General features: G+C 42.4%; 1 protein-coding gene across 2 annotated transcripts in view; it reads right to left on the bottom strand.

Annotated features, from left to right (window-relative positions):
- gpbp1l1 (GC-rich promoter binding protein 1-like 1) overlaps nt 1-20,738 on the bottom strand; it is an 85,651-nt gene that overhangs the window by 26,982 nt on the left and 37,931 nt on the right. Inside the window, exons 2-6 of one of the 2 annotated variants that reach the window (XM_048539825.2) lie at nt 18,989-19,789; nt 17,530-17,648; nt 5,865-6,000; nt 2,912-3,207; nt 2,704-2,776 (exon numbers count right to left, since the gene is read on the bottom strand). In XM_048539825.2, the coding sequence (XP_048395782.1) occupies nt 2,704-2,776; nt 2,912-3,207; nt 5,865-6,000; nt 17,530-17,592 (568 nt within the window). In that variant the 5' untranslated portion in view covers nt 17,593-17,648; nt 18,989-19,789. The remainder of the gene's footprint in view (nt 1-2,703; nt 2,777-2,911; nt 3,208-5,864; nt 6,001-17,529; nt 17,649-18,988; nt 19,790-20,738) is intronic. The other variant, XM_048539826.2, reaches the window with a different exon arrangement.

Below are 20,738 nucleotides of genomic sequence, written 5' to 3'. Positions count from 1 at the left end.
ATTCCCATGCTTGTCTCTGCTTGGCCTGTCCCGGGATCCTGGTGTTGTCCAAATCAAACTGGCAGTTTTCCTTATCCATGTGAATGGAAATGAGTGAGTACCGGTCACGTCTTTTTGTTGCTAGCTGATGTTCACGTACTCTTGCAGCTAATTTTCTTCCTACCTGTCCAATGTAATGTTTGTCACAGTCTTTGCAGGGGATCTTGCGTATTACATTGGTCTTGTCCATGCTGGGTGACAGGTCTTCGGTTCAGGTTAGCAGTTGGCATAGGGCTGATATGGGTTTGTGTGCTACTCTGATGTCTAGTGGTCGTAGGAGTCTTGTGGTCAGTTTAGACGTGTACTTGATTTAAGGTAGTGCGATGAAGGTATCGGAGCACGCAGTATCTTCTTGGTGTCGTGCCTGTAATAGGCATCTTTTGACTCAGTTTTTTCAGGTATCTGTTGTTCTTGAATACTTGGAATTCAGTACTTGGTCACTGTGAGGGGCTTTTCTGTATACCTTTGTTCGGAATTCCCCGTTGGTCCTGTGTTTCACCATGATGTCAAAGAATGGGAGCTGTTTCTTCTTTTCCTCTTCCTTGGTGAATCTGAAGCTGGTGAGAGTTGTTTATTAGTTGGTGTGTCTCCTTTAGTTTGGTCTGTTTAATAATCATGCATCGTATCCATAGCTTCGGTTGGCTTCGCGTAAGGGCCGTGCTTTTGAGTCTCCGCATTGCCGCTTCAGCTATTAGTCCGGAGATAGGTGATCCTATACATAGGAAAACCCCACATATTGGCCAAACACTGAATTACAACAGCAACCACCCGAACACCTAAAAATGACATTGTGTGAAAACTGTGTTTAAACAGACAACAACACACTACAGCAACACAGAATTATACCAAAAAGAAGAGTACCTCCTCCACGTATTCAAGGACAACACTTACCCAAAAAACTGGGTCAGAAGATGCCTATTACAGGAACGACGTCAGGAAGTTACTGCATGGCCCGACACCTTCATCGCACTACCTTAGTTCAAGAACACATCTGAACTGACCACAAGACTCCTACGACCACTGGGCATCAGAGTAGCACACAAACCCACATCAACCCTACGCCAACTGGTAACCCAAACCAAAGACCCGCTAGCAAATATGGACAGGGCCAACATAACATACAAAGATCTCCTGCAAAGACTGTGACAAACATGACATTGGACAGACAGGAAGAAAATTAGCCCCAAAAGTACACGAACATCAACTGGCAACAAAAAACCATGACCAAAACTCACTCATCTCCATCCACAAGGGTAAGGACAAACATCAGTTTGACTGGGACAACACCAGGAACCAGTTTTCGCAGTTTCCTAAAGGCCTGGTTCTCCACTAAGAAGTCCAGTGACAAACACAGAGCTTGACCCTTTATATACTCCACTGCAAAGGAAAACCAGAAGTGAGGTAACCCAGCTCAACGAACACCAGCGTTTAAATACCAGGCGTGAAAACACACGGCGCTTCATCGGAGGCTGCACTGATGATGTTACCCAGCAGGGTAATGAAACATCTGCAGAACAACAAACCAGCTCACTGACCCAACCAACCACAACCTGAGCTACAAATCTACTCCAAAACTGATCTGGTTGAACTCCATCTCAAAGTGTCCAACAACTCAAAATTTCTAACACCTGCATTGCAACAAGCTGAACATATACTTGGCCTTTAACTGCATACAGGAAATTACAAACAAGGAAATGTTATAATAAATGAAGTATTTTTCCTAATGTATTGTCCGCAGCACACACACTGCCTTGGCCACACAAAACTTCTGTTAGCGTTATCATTGCTTATGGAGTAATAAAGGGAGTGTTTGGGTTTAATTGATCAATTTAATTACTGTGTACAGGACACTGATCTGGAAGATACAGGTGGCTTCCCTTTTTAAATTTCTGATCACACCAAACTCAGTAACCTTTACAACAAGGCTGGCCTGGTGGCAGAGATTACTCATGTTAGTTATTTGAGTAATATATTTGAAATTACTTTCGAAAAGCGTGGGGTTATGTTTTTAAACAATATCAAAGATCTATCCTTCGTACATGATTTGCTACATCTTGAGAGGACCCTGCAAGCCTGCTTCAAAAGACTAAATAGTCTTGGATCTGCACTGTTGACTTCAAAAGATGCAATCTCAATCTTTTCCAATAGGTTAATAAAAATCTAACTCGTACTGTATAATACATGGGGAACGCCAGAGCTGGAACTCAAGTTTGACTGGAGATAGTGAAAAGAACATAAAATACGACCAATGTGAATAAGTGTACTGAAAGCTTGAAAATTCCAAAGTACAGTAAATGTTTTAATAACCAGCACCTGTAGGATCAGGAATGTACTGGTTGGTCAAATATTCCAGTTGATCCAGTCCACATAATCAATGTCAAAACACACAGTGTATATACATCACTGTTATACTTAGGGTACTTAAACAGTAACACCACTTTGCCTTAAATAAAACTTACTGGCACAGTGCATTCTAACTTACACCCTCAACCAACAACTTGGGGATTGCAGAGATCACGACAATACAGTACCTCCGGCATGAACTATGTACTTTTTGCTGGTTTAATAGGAAGTGCTGGTTCATAAAGTGCTAGTTAAACCAGAGTTTGGTGTCACATAAATGGTCTTTACTGTGACAGACATGTGAAAGTTTCAACATCTTACCCCATACTCCTGCTGGTGTACTGACTGGTCTGCTCTGGCTGGGCTGTTTTTCTGCATCAGGATTCAGAGACGGCTGTTTAAACAAAGCATATCCAAGATTAGTACTGAACTTATTATTCTTACTGAATGAATTCAAATATCTTCAGTAAACACATCTTAACAGGGATATTTGCCTATAAACTATTTAAGGTTACTGAAGAAAACTTACGAAGTCTTCCTCTTCAAACTGAAGTTTTTCATCTTTTTCATCCTTCTTCTCCTCCTTTACCTCAGCAGGTGGTTTGTCCTGGAATCCTGAACTCTTCCGGTTATGAAAGTTGCCATTCCAGTGTCGATGGGCATTGTTGCTACCACGCTGGTTGATCACATCATGGCCTCTATTTGCATTGTGCCAACTGGCACTTTCTTTCCAAACCTGACTTCCAAAAAGGCTAACTTGAACACTCTTAGAAACACCTGAATCTACAGAATCATGGCGAAGCAATGAAGGCTGATACCAACCATCTACAAATAAACCAAAATCAAAAAACATTAGTCTTTTGACCAATATAAACTGAGGATATTTCTTTTGTGGCATGAACGCCTGCTTCTGATTTTGCAGTCTTCATTTTTATTTAACATACATAATACATCTATATAAAATTAGTCCATTTAATCCCATTTCAATAAACATATTTAAACATTATACTTACTGAACTTGAAAATGCATTTAACAATTTCATGAATATAACAGCATTATTACTTGAGAAATAAAGATATTCTGCTACCCTTGCAAGGAATGTTTAAGAACATGCTGTGTGTTGAGTAGCAGTACACAACAGATTGAGACTGCCAATGCTGGAGAATCTGAGATAACAAAGTGTGAAGCTGGGTGAACACAGCAGGCCAAGCAGCAGAGGAGTGGGAAGGTTAAGTTTCGGGCCCAGACCCTTCTTCAGAAATGGGGGGAGGGGAAGCGCATGCTAAAATAAATACGGAGAGAGGGGGAGGTGGATAGAAAATGGATAGAGGAGAAAATAGATGGAGAGGAGACTGACAGGTCAAAGAGGCGGAGATGGTGCCAGTAAAAGGTGAGTGTAGGTGGGGAGGTAGGGAGAAGATAGGTCAGTCCAAGGAGGAAGGACAGGTCAAGGGGGCGGGGATGAAGTTAGTGGGTAGGAGATGGGGGTGGGGCTGGAGGTGGGAGGAGGGATAGGTGGGACGAAGGACAGGTTAGGAAGGCGGTCACAAGCTAGGTTGGGTTTGGTTTGGGGTGCGGTTGGGGGAGGGGAGATTTTGAAGCTTGAGAAGTCCACATTGATACCATTGGGCTGCATGACTCCCAAGCAAAAAATGAGGTGCTGTTCCTGCAACGTTTGGGTGGCATTGTTGTGGCACAACAAGGAGGCCCAGAATGGACATGTCGTCTAAGGAATGGGAGGGGGAGTTGAAATGGTTCGCGACTGGGAGGTGCAGTTGTTTAGTGCGAACTGAGTGTAGGTGTTCTGCAAAGGGGTCTCCAAGCCTCCGCTGGTTTTCCCCGATGTAGAGGCATCCACATCTGGAACAGCAGATGCAGGATACCACGTTAGCAGATGTGCAGGTGAACATCTGCTTGATGTAGAAGGTCGTTTTGGGGCCTAGGTTGGGAGTGAGAGGGGAGCTGCAGGGGCAGGTGTAGCACTTAGTGCAGTTGCAGGGAAAAGTGCCAGGGGTTGTGGGGCTGGAGTGAAGTGTGAAGCAGACAAGGGAGTCACGGAGAGAGTGGTCCCTCCAAACAGAATTCCACTCCCAAACATCTCACATGTCCTCATTTTTGGAGGACCGCAACATCATTCCCCCCCCCCCCCCGCCCACCCTCAACCATGGCTCCCACATTTCCTACAACTCATGCCTCACACCCCCCTCCCTACAATAACAACCAAAACAGAATCCCCCTCATCCTCACGTAACACCCCACCAACCTCCAGATCCAACGCGTCATCCTCTGACACTTCCGCTGTCTGTAATCCGACCCCACCACCAAAGACATTTTTCCATCTCCACCCTTATCTGCTTTTCGGAGGGACCACTCTCTGACTCCCTTGTCTGCTTCACACTTCACTCCAGCCCCACAACCCCTGGCACTTTTCCCTGCAACCACAGAAAGTGCTACAACTCCCCCACAAGCAGAAGTTGCCACAAACTCATGTTACTTCCTCCATTAAGTATGTGACAATGCTGTAGCCTTAAGTGGCGTGTTTTGTGCTGGTTTCTTTTAGACAGAGATGGGGGTCAGGTGATGAGCAGTCTATGGAGAAGTTAAACAACTTTTGTGGCCTTTTATTACAAGTCAGAACAAGAGAAGCAGCTTCAGTGGGTACAGTCAAACTTTCACAGATCCAGGATTTTAGTCAGCTTTTGCTGGGGTCTCAGCAGTGTTGAAGGCAGTGAATCTCTCATGGCTGCTACACTGTCTCTGGGAAGCCACTGCTTTATTTCTTTCTTGCCAATTGGACTGCTTGAGAGAAAATCTGCTTTTCTGAATTTGCCTTTTTGCCAGGGGTACGATATTGGATTAGTTACTGTATCCATTGTTTTTTTAAGCTTTCCAACAGAGTTAAGTTATTCTAAGTTCCTCTTTCTTTTGTTTTTTTCAAACTACACTGTTTGAATAAAAGGTGTTCTGCTTATAGATTGACCAATCGAATTGCACATGGTACACAGCATCTCACATTTAACCTTTTCAAGTAAGATCAAGTTAATATCGAGGTTACCTTCTTAATATATTGGGGGGGGGGGGGGGGGGGGGGGGGGGTGGCGGCGGTGGCCACGGAGAATCCGCTCTGGTCCATAAATAAAATTATGAATCAGGTGGCATGTCACTGCAAACCATTCCATTTTTACTTGGTACTTTCAAATCGAAAGGAAAGTTCACCAGAGGATATCTGATAATGTAATCTGATGTATAATGGCTTTTTGAACTTTGGTATGTTTTACTTCTAAACATCCATTATTCTCATTACAAATTAGAAGAATTTGCTTATGATACGTACATACTCTGGCAAATATAAAATTGACAAAAAGGATCAGAAAACAGCTCATTTAATTGAAAGCATTTTGTAGTGTTGTCTGTGACTGATTTTTCTTGTTCCAAATTTTCATCTGGTGAGTTCGAAATGTCTAAGATTGTTAAATTGTACCTTTCCTACCTCCAGCAGCTCGGAGTAGACCATTATTAAAGAATCCATCTGAGGAATTGTGCCTTCTACGATTTACACCAAATCGACCATCACCTCGAGCAAAATGGTCACTGTGTTTCTCACTGGTAGAAGAGGACTGCATAAAAAAGTTTTCAAAGAATAGTAAAATTATTTGTGCTTTTCAAAATAGCATTATATTCACCAGTTCTGCTCCAGATAACTATAAACTTAAGTGAGAAATAGAATTTGTGAAGTATTCTCCTTTGCTGATACACTGAAGATTTGTCCTTTTAAGACCACAAAGACTAACCGCTGCAGAGATTCTGGGTCAGACATAACAGTTTAATCCATGTTCAAGCTTTGTGTCTATTTTACTGTACTTTATAGATCAACTTCAGTAATTCCTTTGCCAAGTTTCCCTACAGATTAAAATTAACCAACTGTTTCTAATTTTTGTTCAAAGAAACTTGAAATTTGAGAGCATTTCAAGTGTCATCAACAGGAAAAAGGCATAACAAATAGAATTGGCATGCTGGCGCAGCATTTTTATTAAAATTCGAAATATGATTGATTATACCATGATTTGAAATATGTAAAGCAGGCTTTCACAAAGCCATGACAACTCTCATACTTCATAGTCTGGCACAACAATTGATTTAACTTTATAACAACAGAGTAGCAAAGATATGAGTTACAAAAGACTTTCAATTTTGTTTCAATGACAGTCATTAATTTGTAATATTTTGGTTGGGTTACACACTAAACATTTTTGCTCTTAAACACATTTATAATTTCTAGTAATTCTGTTTAAGGTTACTTGGGATTGGGAAGTGTCAAAGTTTAATTTTATCTGCTTTGCTCCATGGTCTATAACATCATTAAATAACTAAACAAACTGTTTACTTAAAATTTTGAAATTAGGAAAGGTCCTGACAAAGATCTGTGCATACAAGATGCTTGTGATGTCAGCACACATTATGTATGGACATCACAATGCAAGATACATACTACCATATGTGCAAGGTCCACCAAAAATAGGAGCACTTCTTTCTTGAAAAGTTAAGAAAATAAGGCAGATCAGTTTTAAAATAAAAACTTAGTGGAAGAGTTTGAGAATTTGTCAATTTTGATTCAAAAGGACAAATGCGTATTTTGATATTTATTATAGAATGAAATATGAACTTACAAAAATACTAAAAATTTTGAATTGCAACAAGAAAAAGTCAGGAAAATAAAGCTGACCAATCATACATGTTCAATCAAAATTCAATTGATTAACAAAAAGGCATCTAAACACAGCTCACCAATTCAAGACCAAGGAAACATTGTACACAAGTTAGTTCCAGTCACAAAATAGGATTTTTGGCAGTTGGATGAAATAATAAAAACAACCTCAAGCTGAGAAGCAACATTCTGATTAAAATCAGAAAATTGTGTGTTCAAGCCTCTCAAAAAACTGCAGCATAAAGTCTAACACCGTGTCCTAGTACTCAGACAGCTGCCCATGAAGTGCCATCTTTCGGCTGCCACATTGAGCCAAGGCCACCTCAGGCAAGAACGAGTGTGTTAACGGCACTATACTATGATCAAAGCAGTGAGTGTCTTGGACAAAATTTGTCCCTCCAGCATCATTTGAACAGATTATCTGTTTTCTTGTTGCTGTTTCTGCTACCTTGTAAATTGATCGGCCTATTTCCGACATGACAACAGTGACTCTATAATCGCACTTAATTGCAGTTAAGTAACAATTTAGCCTGGTCCTGAACTACTGGATAAGTACAACATAAACGCACGTCTTTATTTCTTTAGCAGCAAAAGGTCCTAAATGAAAGATAATCTTACGTGGTAATACAAACAAGGAGCAGAGTAATCTATCCAGCCACACAAGTGTATATCTACCTCTACCTTACAATATTCAAGCATTTTGTTTCTTAAGAGTTCCAACAGCTCAACCACCTTGGGAAAAGAACTGCACCTAATCGCTGTTTCAAATGGTGACTTATGCTTTTCAAACAGTGCTCCCTATTTACAGATTATTCCATAACCTGAAACATCCTTTCAACATCTACCTTGTCAATACTCCTCAGGATCCGAGATTTTTCAATCAGGTTGCCTCTTACTCTCCTAAACTCCAGTAGATATGATCCTGGTCTCTCTCCAACTTTTCCTTCGAAGATATCCCATTGACTCTAGGTATTAGTTTGGTAAATCTTCTGAAATGCATCAAAATGCATTGATTCTGATTTACAAACAGCTGGTAATTATTAGTCGAAAGCCCAATTATTTAAGGTTTGGTTATATTGCTACTACCTTCTGGTCAAAACGTGAATAATCTCGATTTTAAATGAAGAAAATGGGGACAAAAAGGTTTGGGAACTTGGCAGGTTAGTGTTACTCACAATATTTACTCACATGGTAAATAAATGTCAATACATATTACTTTGGTTTAATAGCTGGTTTTAAAGTTAAAATTCTGACATATTTCTATGCTTAGAAAAGTTTCTCTTATTTTTCAAGAATCAGTTATCACAATGCTATTCTAATGAATCATGGGATGAGAGTGTCACTTGCCAGACCAGGATTTATTGCCTATTAATTATCAATGAGTTGGTGGTGAGCTACCTGTTTGAACAGCCACAGTCCACAGGGTGTTCATAAACTCTCAGTGTTTCAAGGCAAAGAATTCCAAGATAATGACTCAGCAACAGTGAATGATCAGTGATATAGTTCCCAAGTCCAGATGATGGACAGTTTGATGGGGAGCTTGCAAGTGGGGGTGTTCCCATCAATCTGCTGCACTTGTTTTCAAGATAGGAGTGGCTATGAGCTTGGAATGTGCTGTATAAGGAGCTTTGCTGGACTTCTGTCCATCTTGAGAATGATACACACTGCTGTTACTGAGCTTCAGTAGTGGAGGAAGTGCCAATCAAGCAGGCTGCCTTGTCCTGAATGCTATCAAGCCACTGGTGTGCGAGTAGAGCTGCACTCATCCAGGCAAATAGGAATTATTCCATCAATTCTGACTTGTGCCTTGTCAATGCTGCAAAAGCTCTGGGGAGTTACGTGGTGAGTTACTTGCTGCAGAATTCTTAGCCTCTGATGTGCTCTTGTAGCCACAGGGTTTGTGTAGGCGCTTCTGTTCAGTTTCACTGGTAACTCCCTGGATGGTGACAGTGGAGGATTCAGTTTTAGTAGTACCATAAAATGCCAAGGGACGATGGGTGGATTGTCTCTTGTTGAAGATGGTCTAGAATATGCACGGCACAAATGTTACTTACCACTTATTAACCCAACTTGAATGTTGCTCAGGTCTTGCTGCATTTGGAAATGGACGGTTTCAATATTTGACTTGTAGATGATGTTGAACACTGTGCAATCATTGGTGAATATTCCCACTTCCAACCTTATGATGGAAGCAAGGGCAGCGATGAAGAATCTGAAGATGGGTGGACCAGGAACACCACCCTGCAGTGCTCCTGCACAGAAGACTTATTCACAACCATAACCATCATCCTTCGTGCCACGTATGACTTCAACAAGTGTAAAGTTTCTCCCAACTTCCGTTCATTCCAGTTTTGCTAGGGTTTCTTGATGACACACCTGGTCAAATGCTCCCTCGATGTCATGTACAGTAATCTTCACTTCACGAGAGTTCAGCTCTTTTGTCCATGTTTGCACCAAGTTTGTAATGAGTTCAGGAGCTGAATGGGTCTGGCAGAAGCCAAACTGAGTATCAGTGAGCGGGTTATTACCGAGCAAATACGCTTTGATAGCACTGCGACAACATCTCCCAACATTTTGCTGATCAATGAGAACAGATTGATGGGACGGTAATTTGTCAGGTTGAATTTATTGTTTCTTGTGGATGGGACATACTTACGAACTTTACCACATTGCTCGAGAGACCCCATTGTAGTAGCTTTACTGGAACAACTTGGTTAGGGGTGTGGCTATTTCCGGAGCAAAAATCTTCAGTACTATTAACAAAATGCTTAAAAGGCTCACCTAACACTGCCTTCAGCTTTCTTTTTGATACCAGCTGAAGTGAATCCAATTGGCCAGGCATGAGCATCTGTGATGCTGAGGAACTCAGGTGGAGGGTGAGATGGATGACCTACACAGCATTACCAAACGGAAGATGTTTGGTACTACCTTGGGCCTTGATTTCTGCACAGAAGTGCTGCCTCCTCCCATTATTGAGGTTAAAGGCATTTATGGAGTCTCCCCTGAGGAAGTGGTTCATTGTCCATTACAATTCATCACTGGATGTGGTAGGGCTGGAGAACTAAGATTTGATTAGTTTGGTGTATGATTATTTACTTCTGTTCATTGTGAATTGCTTCTTCTATTTGACATTTTAGTAGTTGAGTGGTTGAGTATCGGAACACGGATGTGTTGTTGCAGTTATAAAACGGCCTTGGTGAGGTCATACATAGAATACTAGGTGCAATTTCGGTCTCCTTTTCTGAGGAAGGATGCTCTTGCTCGCAAGGGAGGGCAGTGAAGGTTTACCAGGCTGATTCCATGGATGGCAGCACTGACATATAAGGAGAGGCAGGCCGGGTTAGAGGCAGGCCGGGTTAGAGGCAGGCCGGGTTAGAGGCAAGCATAGAGCTGGATGAACACAGCAGGCCAAGCAGCAGAGGAGCAGGAAGGCTGACGTTTCAGGCCTAGGCCCTTCTTCAGATTCTCCAGCATCTGCAGTTCCAACTGTCTCCTGACTAGGTTAGTACTGTTTTTGTTGGAGTTCAGATGAATGAGGAGGGATCACAGAGACTTACAAAATTCTAATAGGACTAGCTAGGTAGTCGCAAGAAGCGTGTTCCCGATGGAGGATTCGGGGTAGACCATTTGGGACGGAGATGAGAAGCCATTTCTTCACCCAAAGTGTGGTGAGCCTGTGGAATTCATTACTCCAGGAAGTAATCAATGCCAAAACTTTGAATGCATTCAAGAGGCAGCTAGATAGAGCATGTGGGGCGAATGGGATCAAAGTTTATGGGGAGAAAACAGGATTAAGCTACTGAGTTTGACAATCAGCCATGACTGCAATGAATAGCGACACAGACTTAATGGGCCGAATGGCCTCCTCCTTGTATGTTTCAATGTAGTTTCAGCATACCTCAGTTTTATCTTGGCCTGGTGCTGTTCCTAGTATACTACCTGCACTCTTCAGAGCCAGAATTGATTTTGTGGCTTTGTGACAATGTTAAAGTTTTGAATATACTGTGCTGTGAAGTTACACATTGTTTTGATTACAATTCTGCTGCTGATGGTCGACAGTGTTTCAAAGATGCCCAGTCCTGGGCTGCTGCCACTGTTTCAAACCTATGCCATTCAGCCAGTGCCATAAAACTCAATGTATTGTTAAGGTGAAAGTAGGGCTTTGTCCCAAAATCGACTATGCAGTGGCCACTCATACCAATACTGGCATAGACAGATCTGCTGTAAGTAGACTGGTGAAAACGAGGGAAGTGATACACACTAGTATTTTCACTGGACAATGAGTTGAGGCTAGCTGAGAGTCAGGTGATAGTATGGAGGACAAAGCAGACACCTTTGGTGAGGGAACAGGTACAGTCAGTCGTACAGCACGGAAACAGACCCTTCAGTCCAACTCATCTACTAATCTAGTCCCATTTGCCAGCATTTGGCCATATCCCCCTAAACCCTTCCTATTCATATACACATCCAGATGCCTTTAAATGGTATAACTGTACTAGTCTCCACCACTTCCTCTGGCAGCTCATTCCATAAATGCACCACACCCTCCACACAAAAAACTTTTCCCTGAGGTTCTTTGTAAATATTTCCCTTCTCACCTTAGACCTATGCCCTCTAGTTCCGTACTCCCCTACTCTGGCAAAAAGACGTTAGGCCATACATCATTTCCATGCTCCTCCATTTCATAAAAATCCACAAGGTCATCCCTCAGCCTCTGACACTCCAGGAAAAATAGCCTCAGCCTATTCAGCCTCTTCCTATAACTCAAACCCTCCAACACTGGCAATATTCCTGTAAATCTTTTTTATACCTGGTCAAGTTTAACAACACCTTTCCTATAGCAAGGAGACCAGAACTGAATGCAGTATTCCAAAAGTGGCCTAACTAATGTCCTGTACAGTCACAGCATGACATCCCAATTCCTGTACTCGGTGCATTGACCAGTAAAGGCTAGTGTACCAAATACGTCCTTCATTACTAAAAACAACAAATGCTGGAGCTCACAGTGGGTCAGAGAGCATTCATGGAAAGAGAGCAACCTAACGTTGAGCCTAGGTTTATTCCCAATTCCTCCGCCTCCGCCGCATCTGCTCCCACGATAAGGCATTCCACTCCCGCACATCCCAGATGTCCAAGTTCTTCAAGGACCGCAACTTTCCCCCCACAGTGATCGAGAACGCCCTTGACCACGTCTCCCGTATTTCCCGCAACACATCCCTCACACCCCGCCCCCGCCACAACCGCCCTAAGAGGATCCCCCTCGTTCTCACACACCACCCTACCAACCTCCGGATACAACGCATCATCCTCCGACACTTCCGCCATTTACAATCCGACCCCACCACCCAAGACATTTTTCCATCCCCACCCCTGTCTGCTTTCCGGAGAGACCACTCTCTCCGTGACTCCCTTGTTCGCTCCACACTGCCCTCCAACCCCACCACACCCGGCACCTTCCCCTGCAACCGCAGGAAATGCTACACTTGCCCCCACACCTCCTCCCTCACCCCTATCCCAGGCCCCAAGATGACATTCCACATTAAGCAGAGGTTCACCTGCACATCTGCCAATGTGGTATACTGCATCCACAGTACCCGGTGCGGCTTCCTCTACATTGGGGAAACCAAGCGGAGGCTTGGAGACCGCTTTGCAGAACACCTCCGCTCAGTTCGCAACAAACAACTGCACCTCCCAGTTGCAAACCATTTCCACTCCCCCTCCCATTCTCTAGATGACATGTCCATCATGGGCCTCCTGCACTGCCACAATGATGCCACCCGAAGGTTGCAGGAACAGCAACTCATATTCCGCCTGGGAACCCTGCAGCCTAATGGTATCAATGTGGACTTCACCAGTTTCAAAATCTCCCCTTCCCCTACTGCATCCCTAAACCAGCCCAGTTCGTCCCCTCCCCCCACTGCACCACACAACCAGCCCAGCTCTTCCCCCCCCCCCCCCCACCCACTGCATCCCAAAACCAGTCCAACCTATCTCTGCCTCCCTAACCTGTTCTTCCTCTCACCCATCCCTTCCTCCCACCCCAAGCCGCACCCCCATCTACCTACTAACCTCATCCCACTTCCTTGACCTGTCCGTCTTCCCTGGACTGACCTATCCCCTCCCTACCTCCCCACCTATACTCTCTCCACCTATCTTCTTTACTCTCCATCTTCGGTCCGCCTCCCCCTCTCTCCCTATTTATTCAAGTTCCCTCTCCCCATTCCCCTCTCTGATGAAGGGTCTAGGCCCGAAACGTCAGCTTTTGTGCTCCTGGGATGCTGCTTGGCCTGCTGTGCTCATCCAGCCTCACATTTCATTGTCGTTGAGCCTAGGTGACTTCTTCAGAGCTGAAGTGAAGTGTGGAGGAGACAACATTTATGCTGTAGTTGTAGGGAGAGATGGGGGAAGTATTGGGTGTAGGGTGCTGGTGAAGAGGAGATATTGATAGTTCAGTGAAATGGGTTAGGGTCCCAGAGGGAATGATTCCTCCCAAATGGAGACGGGGATGAGGGAAAGATGTATTTGGTGGTGACGTTCTACTGGAGTTGTCTGAAATGGCACAGGATGATCCTTTGAATGCAGAGGCAGGTGGGATGAAAAGGAGGAAAAGGGGACCCAATCATGCTCTTGTAAGTGATCGTGAGGGGTAATAGTGAAAGCACGGGATGGGTCAAGACCTTGGAGTTCAGGTGCACAATTCTTTGAAAGTAGAATTGCAGGTAGAAAGTGCAGTGAAGGCAGCTTTTGGCTTCATCAGTCAGGGCACTGAGTATAGACGTTGGTAAGTTATGTTGCAGTTGTACAGGGCATTCGTGAGGCTGCACTTGGAGTAGTGTGTTCAGTTTTGGTCACCTTATTATAGGAAGGATGTTATTGAAGACTGCATAAGTAACTTACAAGGATGTTAGAGGGCTCAAGGGGCTGAGTTATAGGGACAACCTAGGACATTGTTCTTTAAGAGTGTGGGAGACTTAACTGCAGGTGGTGGTGGTTTTTTTTGGCGGGGGGGAGGAGAGGAGGAGATGGTGGTGGAATCTTAAAGAAGTGTTTACGACCATGAAAAGCATGGACATTGTATGCACTCAGTAATTCTCCTAAGGTTGGGGGAATCAAGGACAAGACAAGATGGCATCAGTTTAAAGGTAAGAGGGGAAAGAATACATGGGAACCTGAGGGGCACTTTTTTCTTTTTTTTTGACACAAGTTAGTTTGCATACGGAAGACCCGCCAGTGGAAATGGTTGAAGCGGGTACATTAACAACATTTAAAAAGCATTTGGATAAAGACATGGAGAGGAAAGGTTTGTAAGGATAGCAGCCAAGCTGGAAATGGGGCTAACATGGATGGACATTTTGGTCGGCATGAACCAGTTTGGACCAAAGGGCCTGTCAAGGGTGCTGCAGGACTGACTCAATAACCCTACCATTAGGTGTCCAAGTCCTGGCCTGATTAGCCGTACCAAAATGCAACACCTCACATATCTACATTGAACTCCATTTGCCACTCCTCAGCTCATCAGATCAAGGTCCTTTTGTACTGAGATAATCTCTGGACTGTGCTCTACGCAACCAATTTTCATGTCAACTGCAAACTTGCTAACCATTTCTCCTATATTCAAATCCAAATCATTTATGTAAATGACAAAAAGCAGTGAACCCAGCACCAGTCCTTGCAGCACTCCACTGCTCGCTTCCAGTCTGAAAAACAACCCTCCACCAAAACCCTCTGCCTCCGACCTTCAAGCCAACTTTGTATCCAAACGTACATCTCTCCCTGTATTTGTGGTGACCTGACCTTACTAACCAGTCTTCCACATGGAACCTTTTTTGAACACATTGCTGAAGTTTGTAAAGACAATTTTCACTGCTATACTGTCAATCTTCTTTGTCACCTCTTCAAAAAAATTAATCAAGTTAGTGGGACAAGATTTGCCACACACAAAACCACGCTGGCTATCCCGAATCAGTCCTTGCTTTTCCAAATGCATATAAATCTTGTCCCTCAGAATGCACTCCAACAACATACCCACCACATTAAGTCAGGCTCAGCCAGTTCCCTGGTTTTGCCTTACAGCCGTTGTTAAATAATGGCACCACATTAGCCCCCTCAAGTCTTCTGGCACCTCAAACATGACTATCGATAATGCATATAACTCAGCAAGGGGCCCAGTAATCACTTATCTAGTTTCTCACAAAATTCTTGGACACACCTGATCAGGTCTCAGGGGTTCATCCACAATTATGCATTTTAAGATATCCAGCACCACTTCCTCTGTAATATGGACACTTTTCAAGAGATTGGTATTTATTTCTGCAAGTTCTCTAGCTTCCATATCCTTCTCCACATTGTAACTGCTGACGTGAAATATTTGTTTAGTATCACCCCATCTCCTGCAGTTCCACACAGACAGCCTGTTGATCTTTAAGGCGCCTTATTCTCTTCTTAGTTACTCCTGTTCCCTTAATGCATTATTAGAATCTCTTTCTGAATTCTCCTTTACCTAATGTGCCAAAGCTGTCATCCCCTTTCTGCCCTCCCCATTTCCTTCTTAAGTATACTCCTATTGCCCTTATTCTCAAGGGGTTCACTCGAGCCCAGCTGTCTCATTGCTAAAACATCATCCCAAGGTAAAACACAACACCAAAGTTGTGAATAGTCTTCAGATCATTGCTAGGAATAGAAAGTGTGGTCAGGGCACAGATTTTCATAATAATGAAAATGTCATCAGCCTTCTAAAATGCATCATAGTCTGCCCTGTGACTTCAAGAGAAGCTAAAGGTTTTCTCACGACAATGGAACTTAGTTTTTGAACAAAACATGCACTTAAAAACAGCATCTTTTTTTTTTGTTCATTCATGATATTTGCAAGTCACTGTCTGGCCAGCATTTACTACCTATCCCGAGATGCCCTTGATAAGGTGGTGGTGAGCTGAACCGCTGCAATCCACCTGCCTTGTGTTGGCTCAGTGCTGTTGGGGAAAAAATTTGAGGATTGTGACCCAGCAGTCAAGGAAGGGTGATATATTTCCAAGTCAGGACAGTGAGTGGTTTGGAGGGGAACTTGTGTGTGGTGGTATTCTCCCATATCTGCTGCCCACGTCCTTCTAGATAGAAATGATCCTCAGTTTGGAAGTTGCTGTCTGACGATCTTTTGTGAATGTCTGCAACGCATCATCAGTGGTGCAAGGAACAGATGTCCGTGGATATGGTGTCAATCAATCTGACTGCATTGTCCTGGCTGGTGCCTAGCTTCTTAAGTGCTGTTCAAGCTGCACCCAGAGTATTTCGTCACACTCCTGACTTGTGCCTTGTCGACAATGGATAAGCTCTGCAAAGTCAGGTGGTAAGTTATTCATCTCATTGGCTCTCCTACTTTTATAGCCAGTGTTCATGTATTGAGAACAGTTGAGTTTCCAGTCAATGGTAACCCCACAGATGTCAACTGAGTGATGGTAACACTACTCAATGTCAAGGACCAGTGGTTAGATTATCTCTAATTGATAATGGTCACTGCCTGGCATTTATGTGGCACAAACATTATGAGCCACGTGTGCCCAAGCCTGGAAATTGTCCAGATCTTGTTACTTTTGAACCTGTACTGCTTCAGTATCTGAGGAGAAATGGTGCTGAACACTGTGCTATCATCAGAAAACATTCCCATTGCTGACGTAATCATGGAGAAAAGGTCATTGATAAAGCAGCTGAAGACGGTGGACATATGACACCATCCTGAGGAACTCCTGCAGAGATTTTCTGGAGCTCAGATGACTGACCTACAACCACAACCAACCACCAGAGATTTTTCCCCCGATACTCAATGATTCCAGTTTTGCTTAGGTTCCTTGATGCCACACTCAGTCAAACGGAGCCTATACGTCAAGGGCTATCACTCTAACCTCACCTCTGGAACTCAGCCGGCAGTGTTTGAACCAAGACTGTACTGAGTTCGGGAGGTGAGTGGTTCTGTTGGAACTCAAACTGGGTGTTACAGTGTCGGTTGTTGCCGTGCAGATACTGCATGTTTGCACTGCTGGCAACACCTTTCATCACTTTACTGATGAATTACATATTCGTTCCCATCATAAAATGGTCCAGTGTTTCAAAAATTGACAGTGAGCCTCATAAGATAACGAGCAGGCAAATCGTTTGGTGAAAGAATTAAGTTCTAAGGACCAGCTTAACAAAAGAAACCAAGTTGGAGATCCAGAAAAGTTCAGGGAGGGAGGAGACTCCTCAGCTCAGGCCTCTAAAGGCAGAGCTACTAAAAGTGGACAGACTAAAACTGGAGATGCTTGAGTTCTGGAATTAGATGAACTCGGAGGATCGCTGGGGGGTGGAGGCCAAGAGGCTTTATGAAGCAAGAGCAAAAGTTTTAAAAAGGGTATACTGCTTCATCACTTAAAACAATTTAAAATCTAAAGGGCCAAATATTGTAGCATACCTTGTTTGAAGACTGAGATGTTGGAAAATTAAGCCAAGCAGGAACAAAGTCATGCTGCGCCATTTAGGTCCAATGACTTTTGTTAACGAAGTGAGGCATCAAACCTCATGGCCAGGATCCTGCAAAAGAAAAAAAAAATTGTAAAGAAGAGGAGCAGTAGTAAGCAGGTATTTCAAATACACAAGTACAACTGCTGAGATTGGGATTATTTCTTTCCTGATTCAAGTGATATTCTTCATATTAACTTCTTCAGTCTGTAATTTATCACTTTAAAAATCACAGGGTAAAATAATAATCTGGGCAAATAATTATTTACTCATTGCAACACAGCATACTGAATTTTGAAAAACAACAATTTCTCAAATTAGAATAGCCTTCTTGCATTTTCTAAGGCTGCCAGGGCGGATTATGGAACAATAACTGACCAAACTCCCCTTATAAATTAATGAGCTAAACTGCATAATTGATCAATTTTTTTTTAAAAGAGAATATGGCAAGTGAATGTGTTGGCATTTACTGGGCTGTAACTGGCGGAGCTCAAAAACTTCCCATTTATTTTGCTACAAAACAGAAGCTTTTTGTACAAGTAGAACTGAGCACAGACATTACAATGGAATGTACAATACTGGATATTGAGGAAAGAGTGCAAGAAAGGGTCAAACAGATCAGACATCAAACCTTAAAATGACACATTTTAAATTCAATGGCAGGCTTCCATTTTTTTTAATGGGTGCTGCCGGAAGCCAGAATGAAGCTCCATACATACCTTCAATGTCCCAAACTGTAGAAACATAAATGATTGTGACATCAACACATGAAAAATCTTCTTTACTGTGCACTGGACTATATATTAGGATGATTATAGAAAGGCAGTATAGGTTAAAGCAGTCATTTCTTTAAAAAAAAGGTGCCAACTGACTGATCACTGCCAACCTCTCTAATTTCTGTCAATCCTACAACTCTCTAATTTTGGTTCATAAATGGATCTATGAAGCAACTTGGGAGTATCCGAATGCACTGAAGGTACTTCATTGGTGTTGATAAATTAAACAGTAAGCTTTCACTGTATGACAAATTATCACAAGGTGATCCTTATACTGTGAAGCATTTTACACTTTAGAATAACTGAGCATACTTAAAAGTAATGGGCACTAATTCATGACCAAACTCTGTCATTAAGTTACTTAAAATAAGAATAATTTAACAACAATTTCTAGAAATCACATTTGGTACAGAAGTTAGCATTTTGGTATTCTGATGCTTATTAATAACAAGGGAACAAAAATTCTTGAGATACAAGTATTTCGCTATTTCTAGTATCTTATATTCAAGATTAAACATGTACTGAAAATTGTCATGTAACAGAAAACAAGTGCATTGTTTGAAAATTGCCAAGTAACTACAGTTTTCAAAAGTTTGAACCTCTAAAGTACCAGGTGGTCAAGAAGAAACAACTTACCTTCAAGCAGAACTTGTGGGCCCTCAACTTTGATGTTTCCAGTACGGGAGCTCTTTGGTCTCAAGGCAAGCTCGCAAACTGTAGGAAGGACTTTCAGGGTGATCTGGTCCGTGAAGCACTACTCTGTGCTTGCCTACACCTCAAACTCCCTCAACTATTCATTTTATTGTCTGTCTTTCCCAAACGTACAAAATAATCTTAAAATTTACAAGGGAATTGTTTTTAAACTGAGAACTAGAAGAGCTATGCTTGCTTCATTAATGCTCTCAGTGTCATATAGAGAAGGGGAATAATTATATATTACATAAGACAACAAAATTCCTAACTCTCTTGTGAGCAATGATTTGATTACAACATACCCAAAATTAAAGGAATACCCAAATTTTATTTTGTGAATTTACTAGACTGTCACATTTACACATTTAGCATAATCATTCTTTCGCTTCTTCCCATGTCCATCATTTTATAATTACGAGGACACACTGTGCACTTTTAGAAGTCTTTAGTGATTTTAAAGGTATCTGACTAGCTGCCAGACAGCGTAAGTATATCCAACATCCAACATCATATCCAAATATTCAGCCAACCAAAACAATAAAAAAATCCTCTTACAAGAATTTTTCAAAAAATCTAAGCCAATTTTTACCAGATTTAAAATTTACTTCTGCTTTTTTATATTTCAGAGCTGGCCATATTAAAACTGATAAGTAAAGCAAATGATCCTATTTCTTTTCATCCTCTGCAGCAAAACAGAATGCTTTTTTCTGGTACATTCAACGCAACCCTCACTTCCAGCAGTACCTGCAATAAAGCAAAACAAAATAATTCAGCTGGAGATTTCTTCAAAAGAACTGTATGCTCATTGTCTCAAAAGGGTCTTCGAAAAATACATAAAGCGCAAATATCAGATGCTTCTTCATGGTAATACAGCTTCAGAGGAACTCAAAGAAATTTTGACTCCCAGATGTACAGTACGCAGGCTTATCAGGATGTGTACACATTTTGGCTCTGAAGAAACAAACTCTGAGCTGCGAACAAATAGTTCCACTGCCTCCATTTCAGGAGAGTTGAAGGCTGGATGAGTAATCACAAGGCAGTGGAGCTATGCCCTCCTAGATAGGTGTTTAATTCCTCAATACCTGGGCATAGCCACATGCTTGCTGGCCTGCATGGGGGCAAACCATGACCCAAAAATATCTGCAGTCTAAACGCGGAAGAATATCTAAATAGGTCACCATTTCTGGCAAATCCTGCAATGAAACTTCTTGCCGTAGTGCTTGGCATTCCTTTGGACTTGATGGGGAGATTGAGGGGTGAAATTGCTTGCTTATGGGTAAAAGACAGAGGAGCAGAATTGGTTGACCTGTTCTCACAAAGACGTGGCACAGAAATAATGCATCACGAGGCCACCTTAACCATTCTAGGATAAAGACTTCACGTGCAAGTAAATACTATGCTTCTGTACAGTACATAGCAGAACCACAGTTAGGTCAGAATGACAGGCCTACATGAGTTCTCTGGATGATTTGCTACTTTTCCCTTAACAAAACTGTGCAAAATAAGAAAAGCTTAAAAAGGCATCCTTCACAATTAGGCAATAGAAATCTACTAGGCTAATTCCTGGAAAGGAGGAGTTGGCTTAACAAGGAGGCTAAACTTATTTCAGTTTACAAGAATGAATGTAATCTTATTGAAACATACAAGATTCAAAGGGATCTGGACGGAGTACTTGCCCAGAAGTCTGCGGGCA

The sequence above is a fragment of the Stegostoma tigrinum genome, chromosome 8 (assembly GCF_030684315.1).
Source record: "Stegostoma tigrinum isolate sSteTig4 chromosome 8, sSteTig4.hap1, whole genome shotgun sequence".
In the NCBI taxonomy this organism is placed as follows: domain Eukaryota; kingdom Metazoa; phylum Chordata; class Chondrichthyes; order Orectolobiformes; family Stegostomatidae; genus Stegostoma; species Stegostoma tigrinum.
This window is presented reverse-complemented; position numbering and strand designations above follow the sequence as displayed.